This window comes from Condylura cristata, unplaced genomic scaffold (genome assembly GCF_000260355.1).
Source record: "Condylura cristata isolate star-nosed mole 26May11 unplaced genomic scaffold, ConCri1.0 scaffold00017, whole genome shotgun sequence".
NCBI lineage: Eukaryota > Metazoa > Chordata > Mammalia > Eulipotyphla > Talpidae > Condylura > Condylura cristata.
Genome location: NW_004567118.1, coordinates 3,876,192 through 3,895,479, shown reverse-complemented (window position 1 = coordinate 3,895,479; position 19,288 = coordinate 3,876,192). Strand labels below are relative to the sequence as shown.

The 19,288-nt window shown below is 44.5% G+C and overlaps 3 protein-coding genes across 3 annotated transcripts in view; 1 reads left to right on the top strand and 2 right to left on the bottom strand.

Annotated features, from left to right (window-relative positions):
- Positions 1–573: 573 nt before the first annotated feature.
- Positions 574–1,388, bottom strand: LOC101622338 (keratin-associated protein 4-3-like). The gene is made up of 2 exons (XM_012726040.1): positions 737–1,388; positions 574–632 (listed from the first exon to the last, which is right to left on the bottom strand). Exons 1-2 carry the CDS (start codon positions 1,386–1,388, stop codon positions 574–576), a joined length of 711 nt encoding a protein of 236 aa, XP_012581494.1.
- Positions 1,389–3,796: 2,408 nt separating this feature from the next.
- On the top strand, positions 3,797–4,331 carry LOC101620236 (keratin-associated protein 9-7-like). The gene has a single exon (XM_004684203.2). It carries the CDS (start codon positions 3,797–3,799, stop codon positions 4,088–4,090), a length of 294 nt encoding a protein of 97 aa, XP_004684260.1. The 3' UTR covers positions 4,091–4,331.
- An 11,619-nt stretch (positions 4,332–15,950) lies between these two features.
- The window catches only part of LOC105853743 (keratin-associated protein 9-3-like), a 10,586-nt gene continuing 7,248 nt past the window's right edge, over positions 15,951–19,288 (bottom strand). The window contains exon 2 of the mRNA XM_012726039.1: positions 15,951–16,092. Coding sequence (XP_012581493.1) covers positions 15,951–16,092 — 142 coding nt within the window. The remainder of the gene's footprint in view (positions 16,093–19,288) is intronic.

The following is a 19,288-nucleotide window of genomic DNA, read 5'->3' as shown; positions in this document are numbered from 1 at the left end:
GAACTTAAACCCCTACCTAAATCCTACACAGTGTTGTAAATCAATGTGACTGCAATTAAAAAAAAAGGTACAAAAAGAAAATTCTTGGTTGTTGAGTTTTGTTTTGTTTCTTTTCTTTATTTTTCTTTTTTCTTTTTTTTTTAATATATAGACAAGGTCCTTTCTTCAATCCAGGCATGAAGTGCTATTTGAAAAGTCAGGTTTCTTTTCTAATCATAGAAATCTGAGTATCTCTTTAAGAGAAATAATGATGAAAAATAAACTAATTATCAACACTCAAAAATAATTGCAGATAGCAAGATAAATTTATTGAGAGATAGTTCACATTTGATGGTGAAAGTTAAGGCAAGAATAATAAAACTCAGGGACTTTATCCAACTTCATCATGTTTCTGAAGACTGAATTCAGGGAGAAGATCCAGTGATGACATAAGTACTACTTAATGTAGTCAAATGTCCTTTCATCATAGCCAGAGGGATATTACAGCATAATAAAGTTGGTGGTCATTTAAACAGGAAAAAGTTAAAACTAATGGCATCTCCACACACTATGATGGTGGCTGATCCGTGGTTGTTAGTCAGATATGAGATTTAACAGCTGGGGCGAGAGCAAGATGTACCAAAGCAGGTAGTCTGCAGGACAGGGCAGCCGCAGGTGGACACACCACAGCTGGACCCACCACAGCTGGGACGACAGGTGGTCTGACAGGAGACTGGGCGGATGCAGCTGGACCCACCACAGCTGGGCACACCACAGCTGGGCACACCACAGCTGGGGCGACAGGTGGTCTGACAGGAGACTGGGCGGATGCAGCTGGACCCACCACAGCTGGGCACACCACAGCTGGGCACACCACAGCTGGGGCGGCAGGTGGTCTGGCAGATGACTGGGCGGATGCAGCTGGACCCACCACAGCTGGGCACACCACAGCTGGGGCGACAGGTGGTCTGACAGGAGACTGGGCGGATGCAGCTGGACCCACCACAGCTGGGCACACCACAGCTGGGCACGCCACAGCTGGGGCGGCAGGTGGTCTGACAGGAGACTGGGCGGATGCAACTGGACCCGCCACAGCTGGACCCGCCACAGCTGGGCACACCACAGCTGGGCACACCACAGCTGGGGCGGCAGGTAATCTGAACAGAGACTGGGCGGAAGCAGCTGGACCCACCACAGCTGGACCCACCACAGCTAGGCACACCACAGCTGGGGCGGCAGGTGGTCTGACAGCAGACTGGGCGGCAGCAGCTGGACCCACCACAGCTTGGACGGCAGCAGGTGGTCTGACAAGCAGTCTGACAGCAGGTTGGGCCACCGCAAGCCTCTTCATAGAAGTCTTGGCCACAGCCCTGGTCATAGCAGACAGAGTCATAACAGGAGTTGATCATGGTGTCAGTAGGTGGAGGTTCTAGATGAGTTTACAGGAGAGTGAGGTTCCCAAATGTGGGTGTCTCTAGATCCCATGTCCCCTTTTATACCCAGCTGAGGTGCCACTGTCATCATATAATGGCTATTTCCTTGTTATTTTTATCTTCATAATTAGGCAATTATCAAGTTAACTGTGAGAGAATCTATTGAAGTTTGGACAGAATGCATGTTTTTCCTCCTCCTGTGTTAGGGCTCATCCAATTCAATCTCTTTTTCCCCTGAGTCACCCCTTCGTCTTCTTTCCTATATGTATCATCTAATTTCAAAGACTCTTCAACTTCCTCTTCAGATTGGTTGTCATATGATGCCTCATTGAGCTCAACATTCTCTGAGTCATCCGTGAGGTTCTGGGTCTCATACCAATCCTCAGTGGGACAGTGTGTCTTGTTTTTGGAAGACTCCAGAGAAAATGAATTGAAAGTACTAAAAGGAAGGAAAATTTTTATTTAAAAAATAAAAGTGAAGTGGGGGTAGTTTTTTAAAGACAACATTTGTTGGCAATAAGGGGAAAGAAACTAAAAATTTAAATGCTTGATTTTTTTTTTTTTAAAAAAAACTTACAATAAGCTAAAGAAAAAGGTGGAATAAGTAACAAATACCTTAACTAATATAAGAGAATAGGAGTTAATTTCCCTATATACAGATAAATATTATAACCCACTATGAAAAAAAGTCACTAAATTGATTTTCACTGAAAAATAAATATAAGTGACATTTAAACTTTTGAAAGATGTTCCTCCTCCCTTACAACTCATTTTTTAATTGCATAATTTATCCTTTCATAAAACCATCTATTGAACATCTTCTGTGGCATGTCCTGCTCCAGAAACTGGGCATATAACCTTGAGCAATTTGAGACAGTAAATATAAAATATTTAATTTAAAATAATTTAAAATTTTAATAAATTGATGAGCTTTTAAGGAAACAGACTTTCTAGACACAGATGGCAGGGATCTAAATTAGGGACTACATTTTTATAGAGTAATTTTACAGTATCTATGAAAATTTTAAACGTGTATACCTTTTGATGGAGCAATTTCACTTCTAGGAACATGTATATTCAACAGATACACATGTGCATGTGAACCAAGATGTACATGTAAGGTGTTATTCCCAGTCTTTCAGCAAAAAAACTGAAACTGAATTGATTATAGAAGAGAACACCCTTGATGCAGGAAACATGGACCAACTTTTAGAAATGATATTGTACAGTTTCATTGAGAAGAATGTTCTTGAACTATTCTTGCAAGTTATTTCAGTTAATTTCTTTAAAGATTTATTTATTTATGCATACAGCACTGGGGTACAGGCCAGAGGTTCAGGGGTAGTGAGAGGATTCACCAGTCAGAGTGGGGGGCAGGATTCACCAGAGTCAGAGTGGGGGGCAGAACAGGCGAAGGGGGGCAGAACACTGCTGAAGGGAGCAGCAGGCGGGTCAGGAGAGATCTGCTGTGCCATGTGGGTCACCTCCAGGGTGGGGATCGAACTCATGCTGAAAGTGGCTTTAGCTTCTTAGTGCTGTGCTCTAACCCACTGTGCCACCAGGGAGGACCCTCAGTTAATTTTTTTATGTGAATAGTCAGTTTTAAAGCAAAGCAAGTCATCCCTATCCCAGTCAGATGCCTCTTTTTCTTCTAGGCTGAATTATTCAGAGGGGAGGGCAGATACGTAAGTTAGTTATCAGGTCTGCCAATATATTTGGAGCTCAGGATGAAAAAGTTCATGTCAATTTCAGTCAATCTCAATCCCCTGTTGCAGGAAATGAGTATCCAAGTGGCTCTGTTTGCTCCGAATAGAATTATCTATCATTGAATTTTACATGATACAGATGAAAACCTTGCTCAAACACATTTTTAGTACAAAATGTGTTAAAATATGACTCGGATTGATCACCTGGACTCTACCAACACATATTCCAGCTCCAGAGATTTAGCCCAATATGATGAGCACTGAGGGAGAAACAAGTGGGTGATTACAGACTCTGACCTCTTCTCCAAATTAGGTTGATGTGGCAGATGACCCTAGAACATACTCATTCTTTAAAAAGGTGATTCATAGTTAATGAAGTTATTGATGCTGATTGTCATTTCCAGTTCTGAACTTCTTATGGTTAGCTCTTAATTAAGAATAATCCAACCTTTTATTTTCAGGAAATTTTTAATCTTATGCAACGCTTCCTTCTTGGGCAATTTTATTTCGATAATAATAATAAAAAAAAAGTCCCAAATAATAACCAGGAAAATTCTGTTCATTGGTCCAAAATTTGGAGCTTTCTGTATAAAAGGTCTGGTAGAGAACTTGATTTCAGATTCTGGGAAATTTGTCTCTACTCAGTGACCCCCCAACACCCCTAACACCCCTGACACCATGACCTGCTCCTGCTGCAGCCCCTGTTGCCAGCCCAGCTGCTGCACGACCACCTGCTGCAAGCCAACCTGTGTGACCAGCTGCTGCGCCCCCTGCTGCCAGCCTTGCTGCCCCCCACCTTGCTGCGCCCCCTGCTGCAAGCCTTGCTGCCCCCCACCCTGCTGCACCCCCTGCTGCAAGCCTTGCTGCCCCCCACCTTGCTGCCCCCCATCTTGTTGTCAAGTTACCTGCTGTAGGACCACCTGCTGCAGGCCGACTTGCGTGACCAGCTGCTGCCAGCCTTGCTGCTGCTGATGCTTCCACCACAGACCCACTGCCAAGGCGGAGTGACCGCCACCTCAGAGCTGCCACTCCTGTGGCACTCTGTCCCCTTCCCTGCTGGTATCAGACACACGCTCACCAGACTGATGCTCATCTTGCTCACAGATACGACCTTGCTCACCAAGTTCAGCCTTCTTCACGAATGTTCTCCCCTGAGTGGGGTGCTGGCCAGCCATGTCTCGCCTGCAGCCGTGGCCTCAGCCTCCACACTCTAAGGAAGTTAGACATGAAAGAAAGTAAAGGAAAACACCATTGCTTTATAGGTCTTTTTGGCATCACTATGTCCATCAACCTGCTCCTCCTTGTCTGTCTGATGGCAACGCTGTGTTAGCTGTGTTATCTCCCTGCCCGAAAGGGCGCCCATGACCTGGTTTTTTCCTAATAAAGTCTTTGCCAAATTGTCACTTACATTGTGTTGTGTCTTGTTTCTATGATTGCTTTGCATTTCACGCATGTCAGCTCCAGTCCTCCAATAACCCCAGATCTAGGGGAATCAATGAGTAAAATGATCTACGATGTCGGGGTGGGGGGTGCCCAGGCTTGAGTTCCACATTTAGTCACAGCTCACTGCAAGCACTGAGACCTGGGAAGGTGAGCAGGAGAAACGCCCACCTGCAAATCACCTTTTGTTAGAAAAATTCTTCCCAAATCCATTCTCTCTGCTTTGGGTACCAGTCTTCACACCTTGAGAGCCCCAGTAAATGATGGGGCTCATCTCTTTTCAACCACTGAAACAATCATGTCCTTGAAGTATTTGGGTGTCGATTGAGTTTCCAGACAGACCTGGATCTATGTTGTGGGAGGCTCATCTAGAAACATCTGTTAGTGTCACAGAAACGACATTTGTGGATGTCCTCATTCTTCTGGAAACCTACACAAATGGCAAGAAGGGATTAAGCCACACTCTGTGGTGTGCAGTCAAATTTCACTTGCACCCAAATTTGGAACCAACTTTTCCAGGTCAAAACACTATTGAGTCGATCATGTGACAATGCATCACAGCGAGTGGGCACAGCAACCTTTCCCACTTCAGCCTCTGGAACACCTAAAGGGGTCAAATGGGACCCTGAGTTTGGGCACAGGAACACCAATCAACTGAAGGAAATCAGAACCTCAGTTTCTGGGCCCAGCAGGGAAGAAACAGAAAAAGGAGTAAGCACCCTCAGAGGCCACAGCAGGTTGGGGGTGGCACTATGAAAGGGAACACCTGATCTTCCAAGAAAGAAAATAGTGAACTCAATCACTTGGTGATAATGCAGGCTGGTCTGTTACTGGGAAGGAAAAGAAATGTCAGTGACCAGGTCCCCTCCTTGGGAAGGGCAGAAGTCCCCCAGGCCTGACAGGGCAGAGGGCCAGCAGTGCGGTGATCTTCCCAGATGCACTCTGGCTAAGCGCCTCGAGACCAGCAATCCAGCTGTGACCAAAACTGGAGTTGGCACCAACAGACCAGCCTAGAGAAACAGACCATCGCCCACAAGGTTGTTCTGTTTAACTCTGTTTAAAGAAGTGGAACAGGGAGTTCAAAGGACTCAATATTGAAAGGCATCTACTATGCATATATTTGGCAGTTGATCTTGCCAGTGAAAGCATAAGACACAGGGCACAGGAGCGCCCAGTGCAGTGCTTGGCTAAACACAGCCAGCATTCACGTTGGTGCTTGTCTTGCCCCAAGAGTTGGTCTCTCTGTTGGCTTTCCCTTACTAAAAGGCTGCATGTTTTTCCTCACTCATGAAAACCTAAACCCTGCAGCAAGACAATAGGGTGGGATTCCAGGCTAAGCCTACATTGAGAGCTCCCCCAGGACTGATGTAGAGTCCAGGCCGCAGGTATCGCTGGGCCCCACCCCAGGTTTGGATGAGACCAGCTTCAAAAAGGGCACCACACTGTTAGATACCACCTTGACCCCCAAAACAGACATGCCTCATGGTATGGCTGAATGACATGGGGTGCCCGAAGAAGGAAGAGATTTAGAGCATTGTTTTGTGACGATCTACAAGCAAGCTTTATGTTGTAGCTTGACCATCACTATCATGGTCACTTATGATACTTCCAATTTTATTTAGGTGACTGTTGTCCATCCTAAAACTAAGCACAATCCAAAAAGTAAACAGAAAATCAGTGCTGGAGCATTGAATTCTTCTGTATGACACAGATTTCAGAAACAGCACACTTAGATTTTGTGTGTGTGTTTAAGAGAAATACTGGACTCTCGGCCCAGACTCTACAATATCATAGGTAGATTAATTCAAGGAATATGAGAGAGCTCCAAGGAAGGTCATTATGAAACCCACATCAATGTCAAGCTCAATCACAGAAGGATGGGAAGGAAGTATGAGCTATGTCTGTACTCACAAACATTGTGACTTAAAACATTGTGACTTTAAAAAATTAGTGTCTTGCATTTCTGGAGGTCAGTATCCAAATGGGTCTTCCTGGGCTAAATTCAGGATGGTCGCAATCTTTCCAGAGGCTCTAGGGGAAAATCCACCACTTGCTTTCCCATTCTCTGAGGCTGCCAAATGCCTGGGTCCATGGTCCCCCATCACTCTGGGTCATGATCAACTCTCTGTCTCCCTCTTTCCCTCATAAGGATGGACCCTTATGATTATACTGAACCCAACCAGAAAGTCCAGGATAATATTCCTCTCTCAAGATTCTTATCTTATTCACAACTACAAGGCTCTTTGGTCATTTCAGACAACATATTTAGAGGTTTTGGGGGTTGGGATATGGATATCTGGAGGGATCATTCCTTTATTCCATCAACACTAAGAAGTTTGATATATCCAGAAGTAATTTATTTGGGAATTTTGGGAGGAAATTAAGAAACAAAGAAAGGAGTGTGTATATTCCTAACAGGTGTATAAAATATTTCCAGAGTATTCTGCATGCAGAACACTTTGAAATTATAAAAATGAAATGGTGAGGATTCTAAAACTGTTTACAGAGAGGCCTACATTCTTTCATTGCCTCATCAGTATCTTCTCACAGCTCAGCCTAAAAACATTTTGTATATTGATGGCAAGTTCTTCCTGACTTTGCTAACCTGATAACTTCCCAATTCTGTACTTTGTAAAATGTCTTGAGACCTGATAACTTCCCAATTCTGTACTTTGTAAAATGTCTTGAGACCTGATAACTTCCCAATTCTGTACTTTGTAAAATGTCTTGAGACCTGATAACTTCCCAATTCTGTACTTTGTAAAATGTCTTGAGACCTGATAACTTCCCAATTCTGTACTTTGTAAAATGTCTGAAGGCTCTCTCCAGTAATCAGCACAGAAACCTGAATCAATCTGAAAGCAGTGAGTGGAGCTGGGAAATGATGACCTTGAACCATTAGCACACAGGATACAAAGTCAAACCTAACTGGATTAAGGACTTAAAATTAAAATTTCAAGCCTCTTAGAAGAAAATGCAGATGATCATCTTTTAGACTTTAAGGTATCAAAAGACTTGGCTACTTTAAGGTAGCCAAGAAAAATCAGTTCTATCTAATAGTAAAAAATGCCAAATTTGATGATGCTAAAATATAGAACTTATATTCAGGAAAGATATGTCAACATAAATGAAAGAAAACAAATTGCAAAGGATGGAGGGTATGGTTTCTGAAACACACGTATAAACAAAGGGTTGGTTTCCAGGGGGAAACACTGATGTAGATCATTTGTTTTGAAAGCACATGATATCCAATTAAAAATGATTTTTTAGAAAAACAACCAACAAGAAATTTCATAGTAGATAAACACATATGGTTTGGTCTGGCCAGTCATGGGGGAAATGCAAATCAAGATTATCCTAAGGCTTCTTCACCCATCACACTGGATAAAATTATCTTGTATTATATTAGAGGAAGTAGAGTTGTTGACATCACAAGGTCATTAAGTGACAGAAGTAGATTACAAATCCTTGTCAACTTCTCTCAAACCTATGTTCACAATTGTGACAATATTTTCTTCAAAGAAAGGTAGCCATTTCTTGCATGTTTCAGGTTTTGTTGTTTTTTATTATCAAACCTCTTAGTCCTTGGCACACAATGGTCAGTCAAATATTTGTTAAGTAAATGAATGAATAAGCAACTTTTGCAAGTTGTATAAGAAGATACAGCAACAGCAGCCTGGCTTCTCCTGCACGCACCTCAGTTAAACAAGGTTAAGAAATGAGTTAGGGCCCAGAGCCGGAAGCGGGAGGCTTGTGACAGAGGCTTGCCGCATGCTTTGTTAAGGTGCTTCCCTTTCAGTCTTCTGCTTCTCTTCCTCTTTGCCTGTCTTGTCTGCTTTGTTCAAATAATAAAAGTTAAATATCAGGAACAGGGACAGGGTACTAGATGGCTTATTCCAGTGGATTCAATTGACAGCAACAACAAATATTTTTAGGCATTAAAAAATTCTTTATAAAGTAATTCTTTATTAAGTAGTTGCAATGCTACCAAGACCATAAGGAACTATGAAGAAAGATCTGAGAACGAAAGAACATTCAAGGGAAAAAAAGTTGGCTTTTGGTGCCTCTTTTCTCCCCATGAGCCTAGTTGACCCAGAATAGAAAGAGTCACTCATCAGAGATCACTTAATTAAAGTTGGCACAGCAGGGCTTGAGGGGAAGACTGGCCTTTTCAGTCCATAGTGCAGGGACAACTGGGATATCCGTCTGGGGTGAGGGGTGCAATGAAATCGACCCCCATGTCAGATCAAATGTAAATCAATTCTAGGCACACACATGTAAATAGAAAGACTAAGACAAGAATATTTCTAGAATGTGCTATAGGATAATATCTTTGTTAAACAAGATACATGAAAAGATTGGTTTGACTGGTTAAAGTTAAAAATCTGTGTTTATAAACAGAAAACATTCATTAAGTGAGGGGAAGGATAGCCACATTAGAAAAATACACCTCAAAGAAAGCTGGCATTCAGAATAGACACACAGCATCAGTGAGAATGGGCTGAATACTTTAGACCGAAAACAGTAAAACCAGAAGCAAACACAGAGGGAAAAAAGCCCTTGATGTTGGTGTTGCAATGACTTTGTTGGTTATGATCCCAAAAGGACTGAAAGCAAAAGCAAAGATCAACAAACGGGATGGCCTCAAACCAAATGTCTGCACAGCCGAAGAGCCTTCAGCAAAATGAAAGGGAACAGTGGAACCCGCCGAGGTGGTGAGGGACTAGCGTTCAAAGTGCATAAAGACCTTGGACAACTCAATCACAGTTTTGAATTTTTTTAAATGGAAACATTGGCAAAGACACTGAAAAGGCATTTTTCTAAAGACGACACACCAACTGGCAGCTGCTGGATAAGAAGGAACTCAGTGTCAATAGAAAGGCAAATCCAAGCCACCCTAAGGGGCTGTCCCAGACTGACATTTATCAAAACCCAAACTATAACAAGACCGACAAGGATGTGGAGAACACAGACACACGGGAACTATTGGTGGGGGTGTGAAATGACCGGCCACTATGGAAAACAGCATAGAAATAGAAGTACAGGGCCTCCCTGGTGGCCTAAGGATTAAGTCTCAGCACAGTCACCTCTAAGGCCTGAATTAGGTCCCAGGCTAGGGAGGTGACCCCCATGGTGCAGCTGACTTCTGCTGTCTCACCCGCTGCTCCCCTCAGCAGTGTATTGCGATAGATCTGCTTCCCACTCTGTCTCTGGTGAATCTTCTCACAGCCTCCTCACACACCTCTGGCCTGAACCCCAGTTCTCCTATGCAAAATTATACAAATCTTTAAAAAAACAAAAGACAAGAAATACAAGAAATAGAGCTACCATATGGCCCAGCAATCTACTCCTGGACACCTGTGTACAGGCCCAGAGGTCATGAAATCCATATCTTGAAGAAATATATGCTCACCCACCTGTGTTCATGGCAGCATTAACCACAGCCAAGATCTCAAAATACCCTGATTAACTATCAGTAGGTTGGAAGATAAAGAAAATGTGATTATTCACTGTCAGGAATAAGGAAATCCTGCTATTTGCAACAACATGGACTCACACACAGGACATTACATGGGGCCAAATAAGCCAGACGAGAAAGACACTGTATGATTTCACTTATATGAAATCATATATTGTAAAACCTTTTTTAAGTTCAAACGGAGAGTAGAATATTGGTTTCCAAGGGCTGGGAGTGGGAGGATGAGGAGATGCTGGTCACAGGATACAAGTTTTCAGTTTCATAAGACGAATAAATGTTGGGATCAAATTATAACATAATGATGAGCGTTACTACTGGATCGTGACCTCGAGAAGCTCAACATTCCTACAGCACCCATAGGAAAAGGGACGTGAACCAAAGACTGTGTTCATTAACCTGACTGTGGGAATCATTTCCCAAAGTCTGCATTTGTCAAATAACCTTTATTTTGAGTTTATACAATTTTTATTTGTATATCAGATCTCCTTCTATCATAAGAACTTCCATGAAAAAAAATAAGAAAAAGACAATCTGGTAAAAAAAAAATTGAAAAACATCATCACTTCCTCACACACATAGAAAGAATTGCTGATATCCAATAACATACAGAAAGCTACTAAGCCAAGCAAGAGCCATAGGGACTTTCAAACTGAACCACTACGAGATGCTGCTAAGTAAATTCATGATCATAATATCTGTGGACACTGATGAATAGGCAAGAACAAAATAGATCCATGAATTGTTACAATTTTTTGGAAAACTGTTTTGAACTGTCTATGAATATTGGCCATCTGCACAATTCATCACTCAGATTTCACTCCAAGAACGTGTTCTGCAGAAATGCATGTTCCATGGATGAGGGTGTGGACAAAATATTCATAAGAACATTATTCACAAAAGCACCCAGAGAGGAGGAGATATCTATTAACAACAGTATATCGATTTCATAAACACACGGTGGACCCTTTATACAGAGGAATGACGAAAATCAATGGACATGAACAGTGATTACTATGATCTACGCGGCCAGGTCTATAAATCTCACAAATATAATTTTGAGTACAGCATAATGTCGCTTCCCAGGGACACTGTCCATATCTGTACAGCCAAAGGAAAAAACTGGGGGTAGACACCTGCTGTCTCACCCCCGTTCAACAGGAACTATCACATGGTCGTGTGTGGCAGAATTATGCCAAGGATGACTTCCAGATGTTCCCAATGAATTACCCTCAATTAACTTCTCAAAGAACAATTTCAAAAGATTCAGGACACTTAGAGAACAACTTCCTCATGAAACAATTTCCCACCAGTAAGGAAAACAACATAAACAACAACGAGAAAACGTCTGCTCATTGGTGCAAATACTGGATCTACGGTATAAAAGTCTCAGAAAAAGATGTGCTCATCAGATTCTGGAAACTCACCTCAGAACAAGAACCCACTGCCCACCCCGACACCATGACTCACTCCTGCTGCTCCCCCTGCTGCACCCCCTGCTGCCCCCCACCCTGCTGCACCCCCTGCTGTAAGCCTTGCTGCCCCCCACCCTGCTGCGCCCCCTGCTGCAAGCCTTGCTGCCCCCCACCTTGCTGCACCCCCTGCTGCAAGCCTTGCTGCCCCCCACCCTGCTGCGCCCCCTGCTGCCGTCCCAGCTGCTGCTGATCCTCCTACAACAGACCCACCTCCCACTGGAGACCTACTTCTTTGACCCTTTGCCAACATTCCCATTCCTTCAAGAAACTTCTTCACTAACCTTTGCTGAGAAAAAACATGCTAACTCAGAGCTTGTGGCATCTTCTTTCTACGTTGCTTGTGAGTGTCCTTGTGAGGAGAAGCAGCCCACTGGTGGTCGTCTTCATGTCTATCAGCGTCTATCAGCCCTTGTACAGTGCTGGTCACTCTGCCCACAGGTAACATGAATTCATGGCCCCAGCTTCAAGATGAGGATCATCACCTTTTGCTTCTATGACACTGAAATTCTTATGACTATATATTTAATTCCCTAAAATGACCATTATTGATCATCTTTTAAGAGAGAAGCCTTATATTTAGTAACTTCTGCTAGGTCACTCAACTATTTCACAGCCGATTTCAATTGTCTTCCTACCTGTTCTTTCCTAATAAAATCTAAATTTCCCTGCATCCTATGGCATCCTTTTAGTTTGTTTATTTGTTTCCAATTCTTGCTTTCTTTCAGGGGGCTTTTGAGTTGCATATTTTCCCTCACTCAAGTCTCACAGTGACCTTTCAGGTTGGGAAAACCAAAGATTATCATACTATTGTCATTCCTGTTTCAGTGATGAGAAATAATTTTCCACAGAGCTAGTAATTTACAAAAACAGAGCCAATCCCCAGGTCCTTTGACTCCAGGGTGTTCACATCTCTCTACAAAGAACCAGCAACCAACACAAATATTATTGTTCACAGGGAAGATCTAGACTGTGTTGCTTCTTTAACAGTAGAAAGAATCCCGCCTTCCCTATGCAGAACCTTTTTTGTCTGCAAAACTCTCTCCAAATATTCTTCCTATCTCTTATACTGCCGTAGAGTGCCTGTCAGTGAAGGGAGCTTCAACACCTACTCTGGCTTCTGATCTATCCCTCGAAACAACCTCTCCAACAATCCTCCCTACACCTCCTGGTGTCCTCGCCTACACGCTGCTCTTTGATGCCATGGGACTGACCCCCTGGCATAATTTCATTCACCTCCATAGAAATCAAGGTGAAGAATTACCTCTCAAAGCATACAATATTTCCATATATCTTGGGCTCCCAAAATTTGAGGCAATTTGGTCTCCTGACCTGAACATTACTAAGGGAGACCAGAGTCTTGAGAGTTGAGGTAATCACACTAGCAGCATATAAACCTTTGATCCAGTTATAATCTCCAGGCTGTAAAAGAAAACAGAGCAACCTACTGGGTCCTATAAAATAGAAATGTGTAGGCTTAAAATTAGAGTTTTCAGGAAAAAAAGAAAAATAATAGTAAAAAGAAAAGAAGGAATTGTGCTATTCATAATCAAGATGGACATTAGATTAGATGAAAATCTGAATCACAGAGCAAATAGCTGACATACCCAGCAGCAAAAGGGTTAACCCAGACAAAAAGCTTTGACCAACTTTTTGAGAGCCTTATGGTGCTTGGGTGGGTTAACACAATCAATGCAAGTCCAGCAAGCATGGGGGCCCCAGGGTGAAGACACGGGCACCCCTGCTCTGGATATGAACAACAAAACTGCTATAAAACAAGCCCAAAAACCCTGAGTGGAAAACTGACAACCACGAACTTCATCTGAGGAAATAATTGGGAAAACTTTAAGTGAGTTTTGTTTAGGGTGATAGTGTGGCAGTGCAGGCCATGGAGGGAAGAGGGCTGATTCAGGAACATTCTGCCCAGGGGGTCCTAAGACTTTGGACTAGATAAAGGGGTGCACGAACAGGTACCCAGGTTGTGTTAGTGAAGAAGTCGGTCCTGAACGAACTCTACAGATACAGGTTTTGTTCTTTCCACCCCCAACCCAGACACCAGATCTACAAATCCCATCATCACCGAAGAGAGGGTTGCTAGAAACTGCAAGTGGAGTTACGCAGACAGGTTTGATATAAAACCAGACACATGGGCCTTTGGCCTCTTGGCTCCTGGCTTGACTCTTGACTTTTCGTTGGTGCTCAATGTGCTATTGGGGTTCCAGGCCAGCAGAACTGGTAGGATGCATTAACCAACTTACCCCTCTCTGATTTCCAGTTATTCATTCCCCTTCTTTTGTAAATAAACCCTTTCTTAACCGTTTTTTGTGTGTGCCTGCTCCCCTTGGCCATGCATTTAACCTCTGCAGGGACTGGAGGCGTCTTTGTAACCCTGTGATCCCCATGAAAGGGGAGCATCTAAGGGAGGCTAAGGTAAACCGCAAGGGGAAGCTGAAAATGAACAAGAGAAGGAACTGGAAGAAGACAGAGGAACACTGGGAGAACTGGAGGGGGCTTGTGGAACAAGAGCCACGTGAAGAAGCTGCACTTGCTTCTCGGCCTTAGACATGTACCAGGGATGTAGGGGGCATGGGAGGAGACTTTTGAAAGTGAGAGACATGCGTGAGAGACCGTTGGGAAGGCTGACAGTGGCAGCCTTCACCTTGACTTGTACTGTGCTTTTTTCCTCATAGGCATGGCTGGGCCTTCTGCCTCTCTCTTAAGGTCCCCACCAGAAGGTCTAATGCAATAAGAGTATGTTTGTCTTTATGCAGCAGGTGACTGAACCCATATAGGACAGGCAAGGTTGGGGGTCTCAGGCTGCCCTTCATCCTGTTTGCTAATATACTAAGTTACCTAGAAGTACAGTTATAAACCTCTGTGATGTGTTATCTCACTGGCTCATCAATCCCGTGGCAAAAGTGAACCAAATGAATATTTGTACCAATTCTCAAATGTATCACCGTGAGTCACTACAGAAATGTGCCAGAGAACCTTGGCAGGCCATGAAGCCAGAAATGTTGTGGACAGAAAAATGGGCTGATGGGTGCTGTCCATGGTGAGCAGCAAAGAGCCCAGATGAGCAGACCAGGTCTTCGGCACAAGTCCACAGAGTCATACTGAATCACGAGAGTTACACGAAGGAGTTTTATTCAAGATGGCTGAAAAGGAGTTGGCAGAATAGGTACCCCAGAACAACTGGGATCTCTGAATGGGGGACAGCCTGGAATTTTATAAAGGGTGAGGGGATGTGAGGGAAGTGGTGGAGGCTTAGAGTAAAAAAATTGGAGATGGAAGGTGTCAGGAGACCAAAAACTGGAGGTGGGGGTAGAAATGATGAAGGTAGTTGTTACACCAGATACGGAAATGCAAACTCTGAGGCAACCACTGCTAGGGAAGGTGTCGGTACCCCGCTGCTGTGGGGAAGCAGCGCCTTCAGGAAACTGGTCACTCTGCACTGAAGAAAGCGGGCTTCAAGTTGGGGAGGACAAAAGAGGGTCCATGTATTCCCACTATAGGGAATGGCTTTATTTCTTCTTGTCTGAAAATAAGTACCTGACAGGAGAAGGTCCTTGCAGAATTTGATTTACATTTTACAAGACAAGCCCCAGGAAAGCACCTTCTCCCCTGAGGAGGAAGAGTGTTTAAAAGCATTTGATGCAAACAAAGTGTGTCAAATAAGGGGCTGGCCAGAGCCTGAGGCAGAGTTTGCCTGCATTCCAGGGAGCTTTTAAATGTGGCCTCTGCTCCCCTTATTGAAACAAGTCTCTGGGATGTGTCATGTGAAGGTTCTTGCAGTGTCCTGGACCAGGAGCTGAATCAGTCTCCACCAGCATCTTGCCAGCACTTGAAGATAGACAGTGAACTGTTCTCATCAGAAACATGGAGAGTATAACATGGGGAGGCTGTCACGAGACCCGAATGTGTAAGGAACGTGTAGTCTGAGAGGACCCTATATCAGGGAAGACTGAACAATAAGACAGAACAAAACACGGAGTGAGACTGACACAGTATTTATTTTTAAATGCAGATGAAAGTCCATGCAGCTAAGCAGAAAACACCAAGTGGTCATGAAAAGCAGACAGCAGAGTACAAGAAACAGCACATTGAAAAACAAACATGATTGTGAAGGTCGTTGCTCAGTAGCGGAGATGCAAGACAAAGGTAAGAGGATTTGTTTTACTCAGTGACTTACAGGGAAAGGCCCTAACTTCATAATCAGAGCAGATTCTACACACATGTCCAGAATGCACAAAGCTGGGTCTTCCTGCCTCAAGCTGATCTCTAAGCTATGAAAAGGCAGCTCAATTTAAGTGAGAAACATGGTGCTGGCAAGCTGCCTTTCAGGGACAAAGAACAAGCTCATCCGAGGAGTGACCATGGGAGTGGGGTGGGGGGCAGATGTACGGGGACTGTTTTGTGGCAATGGTGGTTCACTGGCTGGGGATCAGCAGCCGCAAGGCTGGCCGCAGGGGCACCCCAAGCTCTCTGGGAGGCACCCAAGCAGGCAGGAGCAGGTGGGCCGGTACCAGGTTCTGTGGCAGTGCACAGGGGTACAGCAGGCGGGCTGGCCACAGGGGGAGCAGCAGCTGGGGCGGCAGCAGGGGGTGCAGCAGGGGGAGCAGCAGGGTGGGGGCAGTAGGGTGGGGGGCAGCAGGGCCGGCAGCACAGGGAGCAGCAGGCCATGGCGTCGGGGTGGATGGTGGGCTCCTGGTCACAGGTGAGGTTCCCAGAGTCTGATGACTTCTTCTCTAGGACTTTTATATACCAGACTTCTGAAAGGGACCAAAGAACAGGATTTTCCTCATTCTTGTCATCAGTGCTGTCCATAGTCATGGGGAATTATAAAGAAGAAGTTGTTTCCTACGTGTTATGGGTCCTTGGAAATAATTGTTTAATGTGATCCATTTGCAAATAACTCATAGGAAAAGATTTTTTTCATATAAGAAGAAATAGTCATGTTATCATCATCGTTCCTGCTTCCATGATAACATGAGTAGTTCCCACGGGCCAGGCACCTGCGGGCAGCTGGTGACTTTATCCCCCGTCTACTTCCAGGCTCACTCAGATCCCTGCTGTACGTTTCTGCCTTTTTTCTCTGTTTAAAGAAGAAATGAAAGTGGTCTCTGTGGAATAATGGGTGGCCTGAGTGATGGGGGAGATGACGTGGTGGGGGAAGGCACGTACCCCCAAATCGTATTCAATGGAACCAACTTTTTCATAACAAAAATAAAGGCCAGTGGCCAAATGACAGGCCTTTAAGATGTTCTAGTTTGCTTTTGTTTTAGAGATCTGTTATCTCTGAGCACTGACTAGTCGTGAAACTATGTTTTCTACTCTATTGCACCCTGCATGCATGTTTAATGTAGTTCATACTAAGACCAAATTAAAAATTAGAAAAAGATAAAAGGAGAAATTAAATTACAGAACACAACACCTGGTTATTTTGGCATCTAACATGTTCAGAATTTCAAAGGGTGTGATCTTCATTTTAAGAGCCCTCAGAAGTTTAATTTCTGTCTTGCTAAATTGCTATTAGTTACCAACCCAATAGATTTTCATAAATTAACACACCCAGGCCACTATTACCAGATTAAGAAACAAAAATTAATTCCATTCCCTTCAAATTATATTCCTTTATTCTTTCCCAAAGGTGGGTAATTCTAAGCTGTTTTTAAAATACATATACATGAATACATTTCGTTCCTTTCTTTCTACACGATGTTATGACCCTTTATGAATATCTATGTTCCTGCTACCATCTTACCTGTTAGGTCCAACTATGGATTAATCTAGAAGTGTTTTCTTTCTCTTCCTAATGCTCTTTGATTATGTCAGTCAGTCTGGAGACAAATACCTTCTTGAAGAAATCACGTTTGTTTTTCTTTTCATGGGGTAGCAAGAAACAAATCAATTCATCATCTTTTTTGGTAGAAAACCACTTCCCTTAGTAACCCAATATAAATTGTGTCTTTTTTGCTGGCTTATCTCTGTATCCACAATTTAACACAAAATAATCTTGTATTTACAAATTATAACCATGCAGAGCAGGCACTAATGGGGAGCCCGGGCACATTCCTACAGGGTGGCACAGTCTGGTTCTGGCCATGGCAGTGATAACTCCCACCCCAAGCTCATTTGACTGCTGGGGGGGAAAAATAACAAACCCTAATTGATGACAAGAACATGAAATGTCTGACTTCATCGATGAAAACCCCAATAGCAGCTCTTATGCCAGATGGGGGGTTTATTTATACTACAACAGCTCGACAGCTCTGGTTTCAGAAGCAGGGGAGAGGAAATCCCCATGAAGACAGCTTGTGCAGGACACATTGTCGTGTTGCGTTTTGAGAAAAAAATCCACCAGAGGAAGTAGCTGTCCACTGGCTCTTTGCAAGTGGGAAAAGTCTTGACTGGCTGGTCCAAGCCCCTGAAGGAGCAAGATTGGATGAGAAAGAGCCCTGGAGACCAGTGATGTGGATGAAGTCAGGCGTGGGTACAAAGAACTCCCTCTGTGTACCCCACATCAGTGCACTCCACATCCAAGCGCAGGTATCCACCACTTAGCAACTCTGAACAAATAGGAACTGGGCGGGAGTCAGCCCCTCTCCCTCCTCAGATGTTCAGCATTCACCTATTGACCACAGACACAGCACCAGGGCGGGGGAGGGGTAGCGAGGGACTCTGTGCCCACCTAGAAGCTCAGGCTCCCTCAGCCCTGCTGGCCTGCTGTCGATCAGAAGCAGACTGGCTCTGCACCCCAAGCTAATAGCACCATGAGCACTGACCATCCCACAGGAGTCCAGTTTTACCTGTCGGAGCTCTTCCACCCAAAAGCCCAGTTCCTCTTCATCAGGGCTGCGGGCTTTGTACACAACTGGGTCTCCCGGTCACAGCACGGCCAGCACTCAGCCTTTGTGTCTTGGGATCCAGAGTGGCGACATGGCCAGAGAGACCCCCCTGAAGATGAGCAAGGAGCCATGACAGGCGCATGGCATGGGCTGTACTTGTCCCATCTGGTCACAAGACCCAGAAGTTGCTGGTCTGGTGGAAATTGCAGTGGCCTCCGCTCTGCAGCAAAGGCACCCCGAGGCGACAATGTGGGACTCCACCGTCTCCGCAGTGGGCCACATGCCGCAATCCAAGGGTCATTTCATGGTGCGTATGCACGTCGCAGCATACACAGCGTCGTGGGTGGGCTCAGTGGGCTCAGACAAGTGGGACTTGGAAGGGAAATTCTCCCTTCGGCCCCAGGCCAAGCTCAAGCAGGTGTGTCCTCCGTCCAAGGCTTTAGGCGCTCATGGACGGGAGGCTTCACTCCTAGGAAAGGCATATTTTGCATTCCCATGAAAGGGGCATCATCTACGTTTACAGCTGTCATCAGGTCACTTTGGACTCCTCAGTGGATAAGCGAGTCTAAAAGCAGTCACTGTGCATGGCGCGGGGTAGTTATCCTGGCAGAGGAGGAGAAGCCCAGCTGTCCCCCTGGACAATCACTGACGTGTCCCCTGGTGTGTCCCTGCCCATGAAGACCAAGCGCATGGTGACAAGCACAGCTTGCCAAGGACATAGTAACCCCCACTGGACCTTTATTTCCTTGGGGTGTAAGTGTCCACAAACAGGAATAGCAGACCCTGGGAAATTATGGATTTGAGTCCACTTATCTGTTAAGCGAAATGAAATGTTTTAATTTTCCTGGAAAATGGAGAGCATGATGGTGGTCGGCTGTGGTGACGTGCCGAATGAATCACGCAGAGAAGCAGGAGGTGTGCATTCAAAGCCCTG